The sequence below is a fragment of the Diospyros lotus genome, chromosome 11 (assembly GCF_014633365.1).
Source record: "Diospyros lotus cultivar Yz01 chromosome 11, ASM1463336v1, whole genome shotgun sequence".
Lineage (NCBI taxonomy): Eukaryota > Viridiplantae > Streptophyta > Magnoliopsida > Ericales > Ebenaceae > Diospyros > Diospyros lotus.
This window is the reverse complement of record NC_068348.1, coordinates 21,133,759-21,143,117: the sequence shown is the minus strand read 5'-3', so window position 1 is coordinate 21,143,117 and position 9,359 is coordinate 21,133,759. Positions and strand designations below refer to the sequence as shown.

Genomic DNA, 9,359 nt, shown 5'->3' with positions numbered 1-9,359 from the left:
GTGACATGATAAATTATCCAAAATGCCCTTCCATCACTCAAAATCATTTCAACTTTCACCTACCACTACACTACCTCATACCTCATACATATATATATATATCATATTTGAAAGGGCACCCATTGAAATTATAAAAATTCTTTAGCTTCCTACTAGAAAATTTTAAATTCACTATATAATTTTATATTATAAACTATAATCTTTTACACTAACTAACTTCCAAACTAGTTTTTCTAACACAACCCACTAGAAAAAATACAATATAAGAGATTCAAATCTCACATTATTCTCTTTAAAATATATCTAGAACAAGTCTTAAATTTTTTTTACATTAAATAAAAACATACTTGATAAAAAAAATGATAGTTTAAAACAATGATACACAAGAAGCTAGAGAATGGGTACTCGTGACAACTTAAAAGTTCAATCAATCAACTCTCTTAAAAGTTCAATCAATCAACTTAAAAAATTTAGTCTTATTGGCTCCTTTCAATAAATATAGCTGTTAGACCCAAAGGATTGAGAAATCCCACGTGTAAAAACTAAATGCAGTAGTTAGCTGTTGAAATTTTTTCAACAAAATTGGTTGATTGATTTGAATAATCGATTACTTTTCAAATATTTAAATGGACTGGTCAATAATTTTTAAAATTTTCAATTGAAAATAATGCAATAGCTGTTGATAACAAATGATCAAAAGCATGCAAAATGGACGATCGACTCGACAATTTATAAAAATAAATCAATAGTTTATTTTGAAGATTATATAAAAGTGAAAATATAAGGTCCAATCGACTATCTTAGACATATGATCTACAGGTTTAATAAAAGATTTTAATATTTAACTTTGAAAAAAATATTTCAAGACTCTTTTATTAAAATTTTGTAAAAATAATGATCATCATTAAAATATTATCAAAATTAATACAACACCATTAATTTGAATATATAATAAGGAATTAAGATATAATCATGAAAATTCACTCCTCCACAATTAAGCAACAACTTGATGGTGGTTGTTGCTGCTTTTTTTAAGAAAAAAAATTCAAAAAATAAGAAGAGTATTTTAGAAAATTTAACCATCTATTTAATTATAGAGAGTATTTTTAGTTTTTAACTAAATAGGTGTTATGTTTCAAAAATCAATAGCATTTTTTTAATTTTATTATATAAAGTTAAAACGTTAAAAATTTGAGTTTTAGATCTTTTTATTAGAGATTCAATATAAAATTAGGATTAAAATTTTTTAAAATATTATCCAACACTAAATAAGACTTAAACCTGATATCAAAGTAGGAATTTACTTATATAATAGAATAATTAATTATATTAAATTATTTTAATATTTTAATAACATGATGTTATAAGTATTTAATATTTATATTCTTCAATGTCCGAATGTTAAGCCCTGAGGGCATAATTCCGCTGGCAAATGAAGTACACTCTAGGGTGTTGCTCTTTGGGCCTTCAAGTTTAGTGTTTGAACTCTAATTAGGGGGGACGTTCAACCGTTATAGCAATCTTGAAAATTAAAAATCGTTTGTCACCCTCACGTTTGCCACAGGACTAGAGATTGAACTGACCGCTGAATCCTCTGATTTACATCTCCTGTTAATTCCTGAGGCCGAACAGCGGAGGACGCTCGTGATGGTGCGTTAACAAAAAAAAAATGTGCAGATGTTAAAAATATATATATATATATGTTATTTGTTAGGGGATTTAGATTTTTAGAGTAAATTTAAAAATAATTTATAAATTAAGATAATATTGTGGTGAATATAAGTGATTGGGGTGTTGCAGTATCTTAGCAGCATATGATAATCAGATATCCATACACCAATTCTATTATTAATCTGATTTAGAAATTAATGCTGGGAATTAGGCCTTCCATTAATTCCAAGGCAACTTTTCTACTTTTTTTAGTTATTTGGATAATCACTTACCATACATCCACATCCACATCCTCATCCACATATTTAAGAACTGAAAACAGATCATGACCACCATCCCAAATTTTCTCTAATGTCTTAAATGGTCTCAATCATGTTCACTTCCTTTCCTTAGTTATCAGAAAACAGCATGTCTCCATGATCAGCCAAATTTCCCATTTAAGCTTAAGGAAAAAAGAAGATCGAAAACATTCATACATAGGAGGGGAAAAGTAATTTAACTCATTGGCATCAGAATCAAGGTGCAACAACAACACCAAGCAGATCAAGATTTACTCAAACCATACTCCTCCTCAAAGGAACAATTATGTGACCATCAATTTACAAATGGAAAGGGAAAGCAAAACAGAATGCCAAAAAGTGTTCCCAAGCATATAACATAAGAAAAATATACAATGAAATAGGCACTAAACCTCCTCTTCTAATAACTGGTGTCAAAATTATTATTCTGTTGGATTAGGTGAAGACAATGCAAAGTTTAAAAGCAAGCCCACCATGATTCCGATGATCCCAACAAGAAGTGCAAATTTGAAAGAGAAGCCAGGGTGGTCAGTTTTCCGGTTTCTTTGTCTATTTAGCACTTCCTGTCAACAAAGTAGTAGTATAAATTATGTGGTCAGGGTCTTCCATTTTAGCCAAGAACATACCCCGTTTTAACATTTTCTTAGCAAACAAACATTAATGCACTTTTGGTTCCATTAGTCAGTTGACAGTCTTAAGAGATTTTTCAATCCAACTCTATTTAACACTAGCAAAACATGCATGGCAGATGAAAAGAAGAGGAGGAGTCTAACCAGTTCCTGCTCTAGTTGCAGTGTCTGTCTAACAGCTGCCTCCCTCTCTTCCTTGAGGCGCTGCAAATCCTGATTCAGCATAAAGAAATTGAAAATATTAAATTCTGACACAAATGAAATGTACCTTACTGAAAAGTCAGTAAGGGCATCCCTAGCGTACGAGGCTCCCTTTTTCGCGGGTCGGGAGAGAATCGTATTTCTATGCAACCTTCCCCTTTCCTCTTCCCCAGCACACACACACACAAGGGGCTGTTCGCACACTACTAAATTGAGGACCACACCTACAAGTTGCACAATGAAATGATACAGTAATGTGTTCATTACACAAAGTTATTCTATTACAAGATTACAAGGTTTTTGCATATACAATGAGGCATAGCTTTCTTCACAAGTTTGGCAAATTGAAATCACGCAAACTAACACCTGAGTGAGAGCCAAACAAGTATAGGTTCCAACCTTTAGTTACCTCAGGTAAAGGTTTACTATAAGTTCTATGTAACAGGTGAACATGTAAGAATCTGACAACCACATGAAGCCTTTGAAATGACAGTTGAAGGCTATGCTTTGTAACAACACAAAAAGGATAATTGTTTAAGCTGTAGAACTAAGAAATGCACCTAGTATGCTTTGTTTGACCCAGAAGGTTCTGAAACAGCCTAAAAAGAAGCAATATTTGAGTTTCCCACATGTTGGGGCCATCTAAGTACAATCCCATCCAGGCCAATTGTCAAGCCCACCCATAAACCAGGGCGGAGGGGGAAGACATACATAATGTATCAAGATTTGCATAATGAGAAGTATATATAATTATTTCTGAGGGTTTGCTAAATTTTACTACTATTGCACATTATCAGAGCTTGAGACTACAATAAAATAAAATAAACAAGAGCTAAGAAAACAAACTTTTAAATAATAGTTTTCAGGTATAACAAAAAATTAAATGTCAAATGGTTCATTACTTTAACATATTTTGGAAAAATGTGCTTAACAGTGGCCATCACCAAAAGTATGAAAGAGGCAAACCAAATCCAGTGGAAACACTTTAAAACATGAGGAGAAGAAAAACAACTCCACAGAAAAATGTGGAGAAACACCCCATCAGACAAAAAGATAAATCACAGAACTTACAGAGTTATCATCAAAACTCCATTTAGAGCCCTTTAACACTTCATCTTCTGAGTTTCCATCAGCAGCTTGAGGAGAGACATAGACAACCCTAAGCTTGCATTCCTCTATTGTTTTTCCGCTGTCTTTATTAAACTGGACACACAACAATACCATCATTTGGCATGACATGCTCTTCATTTTCCTTTCAAATTGGTTTAATCAAGCCATCAAGAAAGAAAATGTAGTGATAGTTCTCCAGGTAAAGATTCTTACAGTATCTTGTGGAAGCTCATCAGCATCAGCATCTGAAGATACAATTGTGCTCTGTAAGAGAAATTTATCTTTGCATAGCATATCTGGAGGGTATTCTTTTTGAGCTTGAAGGGTAACTACAGACACAGCAGCAAGTTGAAACCATCTTTTTGAAATGATAGTATCTTAAGAAATATCTAACAGAAAAGGAGTGTACAGCAGAATAAACTGCATTAAACGGTCAAATCCAGTGAAGTAGGCATTAAATGGAAGAAATCAACACCCTGATCCAGGAGATCACATGGAACACGCCAATTTCTTGTCAAACCATGAAGGATTAACACTCCTTTAGGCAAATGTTCATCATGGACATGGCAATATTCATGCATCTTCATACATGCTGAAATATTGTAATTGTGTCTGGGTTTGGCAAATTTGTTACTTTTGGTTAGTAGCACTAACCTTTTCCCGAGCATGTGTGTTTATCACAAGTACAATATAGGTTAACAGCAGCCCTTTTTGATACAATAAAGAACAATTTTGTATTCAAACGAGACTAATGGGAGAGTTTTCTTTTGTAACATGATAATGTTTGTTCTATCTTCTAATCTTTGGCATTCATGCTGTACAAAAGTTAAAATATACATACAGAAATATTAACCACATATATAACTCCTTGTGTTCAGGCCACATTCATGCTCAAATAGTTTTAAAGAATTTACAACTACTGCATTTGGGGAAGAGTCATATCTAAAGGTATATTTATTTCCAAACAAAGACAAATAAAGATTAACACCTCTTATAAGGCACGAATCCCATGGTTGTATAACACCAGTGTTTGGTCGTACGAAATATTTCTTTGGAGAGGTGGTTTTCACCTGGCAATGAAAAGGAATCAAGACAAATATACATATACTTAACAGAATATTAAAGTAGCAGCAAAAACAAGTATTCATGAACTAGAAAATTTGCATACTGTTTTAGTACCAGAAAGTACCTTGAAGGCAACATAATGTTCTGTGCTGTTTGCAACTTTAAGATCGCAATAACTTTGTTTCTCCAGCTCAACTGATCACAAGAATCATCACAAGTCCATGAGATCTTTCTTATCTATATGAATAATAATTGTAATTTTAGAAAAGAAAGCACAATATTTTTGAGATGCAAAACAGATTTTTACAAGTAGTTCAATTCACAGAGCCATTTTAAGTAAATTCGTTTTTACAACAAAAAAAAAAAAAAACACTAATGGTTTTGAAACTATTTAAGAAACTGCTACAAATTTTTCCATGTCAACATTACTTTCCAGTGTAAGATTTTTAACTGGACAGAACTCATTCCTGACAGGAGCAAGTTTCACTCTGCCAAAATTGTCATGCTCACCAAGTTTCAGTGTGGACTGTCAGGGTGGAATATTTTTATTAGTTTGCTCATTAGTTGTAAAGCTATAGTATTTTGTTAAACATGCATAAAAATTAATGCTCTGTTTTGTTTGCAACTTTAAGAAAGCAATAACTTTGTTTCTCCAGCTCAACTGATCACATGAATCATTACAAGTCCATGAGATCTTTCTTACCTATATGAATAATAATTGTAATTTTAGAAAAGAAAGCACAGTACTTCTAAGATGCAAAACATATTTTACAAGTAGTTCAATTCACAGAGCCATTTGAAGTATGTATAGGCAGCAACCTGAATGCAGCCCAATATACAGGCAGAGGAAAATATTTTCTGTGAATTGAACTTGGAATTGGCTAATTTCTAATACAATAAATATAACCTATAGAATTGTTTTCAATTATCCACAGAATTTTCTCACTATTTGTTTTGTGGTTGCAAGTCTTTCAATCATTCAAACATGCTCAGCAATCCTAGGTGTGCATAGACCAAGAGAGGTACATATTAATGATGACCATACATGTAAACCATATTTTCATTTATTCTTTTTTTTTTTTTTTTGCTCAGATAAAACAGATTTTTCTAATTCTGGATCTAATTAACATTTACCAATTGGATAGTTCAAATTTAATCCAACAATGATCTAGTTGAAAACTGATATTAATAATCCTGTTTTTGCTGCCATTTGGTGATAATTTCAGCTAAATGACATTCTATAGACCCTTTCCCTTTAGATCCAACCTTTCACTCAAAAAATTTAGATTTCTCTTTCCTGTTTTGAACACTTCCACACATTCTGGTTTCAACATGGATCATAATATCGTGCCAATGGTTGTTACAGGGGAAGTTACAGCTTTTATTAATTAGACAAAACCATCATAGAATTGTTCCACTTTAGCTAAAATTGCTGTTACTTTCAACTTCAAGTCTTCAACAATATCTTAATTTCCAATTTGTCTATATCTTACAACTAGTCCATCTCATCCATGATTTACTGCCTTTTATATGCTTCTTTTTTTGCATGTCACATGATGCTACATGAGTTTGTTGAAAAGGGGCGGTGACCTCTCCCCCTCCCTCCCTAGATTTACGTGGATAGCATTCTATTGTAGAACCAATCCACCATATGCATTCTGATTTGCTTTATGAATTCTAGATCTCACATCTTTGTGAACAAAAGCATCTCTTAGGCTTTATCATCACCAATTCACCATATTCAGGAAAGACAGAACTGCTAAGTGCTTCATTCACTATATCTGAATTTAGCTTTAATTGTATTGGAACCTCTTAATAAGCTCAGTCCCTGCTTGAGTTAAATCAACTACTTAAAAGATTTCATCACCGAGAAATGGACTTAGCAAACCACATCTAGGACAGAATCTGTTAGCCTACATCCATTACTAAAGAAAAAGGCATAAGCAATTAGTTTTGACCTTGATACAGCAATTTTCTTATCTACAGCTATATTTATCATTACCACAAATTTGCAATATATATCCTTTAGAATTTACCCTAATATGTTTTTCTTCAACCTTTTTCCTTTCCCCGAAGCAGAATATGATACCTGTGAGGAGCCAATCCAATTATCAGCCATCTCCATGCAAATGAAAATTATGAAGATCTTACTTCTCCATTTACAATGTGTCACCAACCTCCTCAAATAGATAAGCAGCTTGCATTAGGGATTTAGCAAGCATAAACCAAATTGGCAATGATGAGAGAGTTAAAAGTGCTCTTCATTACTCAATTGGTTTTATAAACAGAATATAAGACAATGCCTCATTAGCTGAATAAAATATTTTTTCACATTAAAAAGAACAAGTATAGACAAGCTATCATCTCTCCAAGTATAGCTGAATAAAATATTTTTTCCACTTTAAATTATCCAGAATTTGGATTGGTCATTCTAGACTTGTGGGCTTCATCTACACCAGCAACCCACTTGAAAAATAGCCAAGTGAAATATTTTTTGATTAAGAGAACAAAGTCCATTGCATTATTAACCGCTTCCAGCATATATTCTGATACATACATATATATGTGTGTGTGTGTGTGAGTGTGGATGCATATGTTATGTATCATTGGCCTGTATAGCTGTGTATGTGTTTCTTATTTCACTATCTCAAATGCTACTAAATAATTGCCTTCTCTGAACCATTTAGGACACTGCACGCATGATTTTCTCCCATTCTGCAGTAATTTGGAGATATATATAAACATACATTCGGTAAATCATAGTCCTTTGCATACTTTTTGTGAACCCAAAGTATTTGTATATATTTGAGATATGACTGCCACAATCCAACTTAAATTACTTCAACCAAGTAATCTATCCTCCTTCAATTGGTGTCCAATCATAAATGTTATCATGGCCTGTTCTGCGCTGCCAGGATGCCATCCGAGGATCGTAAGGTAGTTCCTCCGCATAACAAGCTGGCAAAAATAAGGAGAGAATACTTCACTGGAAGTCTATGGCCAAGAGATCCACATTCAACACCAATCACTGTAGTTTCCTAATCCCTAATCCCTGAGGCTAATAAAAGCATTTCCTAAGCTGAACCCAAAACCAACAACTACAAGCAATTTAAGCCCGTCCGCCAAAATATTTTTAGTTAATTCGGTAAATCTGGCAGAACCAAGATCATTTGGACAAAACAACAACCACCTTAAACGCCAAAAAAAAAGCGCGCTTACATTGGAACTTGAGCTCTTCAGGTTGAACTGAGATCAACTGGCCACCGCCGGGCATTGCGATCGACGACGAGCAAGCACCAGATCGAAGGAGTCCCGTCCAGAAAAGAAGCGAGTAACAGTAAATCAAGCCGCGGCAGGGCAACCACCAGCGTCTTTCGTGAAAGATTGATTACAGCCGAAGCAGATAGAAAACCAGCAAGTATCAAAATCCCGAAGAGAGAAAGAGTGCTCGTGAAGAAGAAAGAAAGAAAGAAAATAGAGGAGAGAGAGAGAGAGAGATGGGAGTCACATGCGGTGAAAGCGAGAGCGACGGAGCTGCTCGGTCGGCCACTTCTCTCTCTGCTCCACGATTCTCCCGCGAAATTCGGGCTCTAAAATCCTTACAGCGCAGAAACTGAGGCTCCCAATGGGGAGAGGGAGAGGAGAGGGGGGGGGGGGGGGGGGGGGGGGGGGGGGGGGGCGGTGGGCAGATGATGGGTGAAGCTGCTGAACCGCGGGGCCGAGAGAGGGCGACAAATTTGAGATGTAACTGTTACTGTCCCGCTCCTTCCTACCGTATTAAAACGTTGACGTAATAATAATATTATTATAATTTAGTGATAGTAAGAAAATTATGTTAAATTTTATTTTTATTTAAAAACGAAATAAAACTTCAACAGCTAAGTGTTCTCCTTTAAAAGTGAATTTTTAATTAATTTTTTTATTATTATACATATATATATACACACATGGCAGGTATCATCTCATTAGTGATAATCTATTTAAATTTTTAAATCTAGAATTCATTATTAATTATTTTATCCTTAATAAAAAAACTCCCCTCTTTCGTTCTCTATTCTCGCATACACTTCTCTCTCGTTTCTTCTTTATCCTTCACTTATGACGATCCCCAATCATCTCTCATGCTTGTCGTCTCCGACAATCAATGGTAACACTTTTTCCTCTCCCTCTCATTTTTTTCATTCTCTTATACTTGTCTTCAATTTTGATGTGATTTTTGAAAATAAGATAGATGATCTTATTGCTCGTTTATGTGCTTTTAGTGGTGGAAACAATGGTAGATTTCTTTTTCTTTTTTTCTTTTCTCTTCTTCCACTAACAATTTCATGACTGGTCGGGTTTCACTTGACTAATGGGGTTTTCGTTCAAATTGCATCAATCACAA

At 34.1% G+C, this 9,359-nt stretch overlaps 1 protein-coding gene across 2 annotated transcripts; it reads right to left on the bottom strand.

Moving 5' to 3' along the window:
- Positions 1 to 2,194: 2,194 nt before the first annotated feature.
- LOC127813776 (vesicle-associated protein 2-1) lies at positions 2,195 to 8,646 on the bottom strand. 2 transcript variants are annotated; one of them, XM_052354921.1, is made up of 8 exons: positions 8,484 to 8,646; positions 8,195 to 8,346; positions 5,100 to 5,170; positions 4,899 to 4,980; positions 4,124 to 4,239; positions 3,872 to 4,003; positions 2,744 to 2,812; positions 2,195 to 2,533 (listed from the first exon to the last, which is right to left on the bottom strand). In XM_052354921.1, exons 2-8 carry the CDS (start codon positions 8,247 to 8,249, stop codon positions 2,393 to 2,395), a joined length of 666 nt encoding a protein of 221 aa, XP_052210881.1. In that variant the 5' UTR covers positions 8,250 to 8,346; positions 8,484 to 8,646; the 3' UTR covers positions 2,195 to 2,392. The 2 variants fall into 2 exon arrangements, with proteins under 2 accessions (XP_052210881.1, XP_052210880.1); XM_052354920.1 differs by having other exon boundaries at positions 8,195 to 8,620.
- Positions 8,647 to 9,359: the final 713 nt, after the last annotated feature.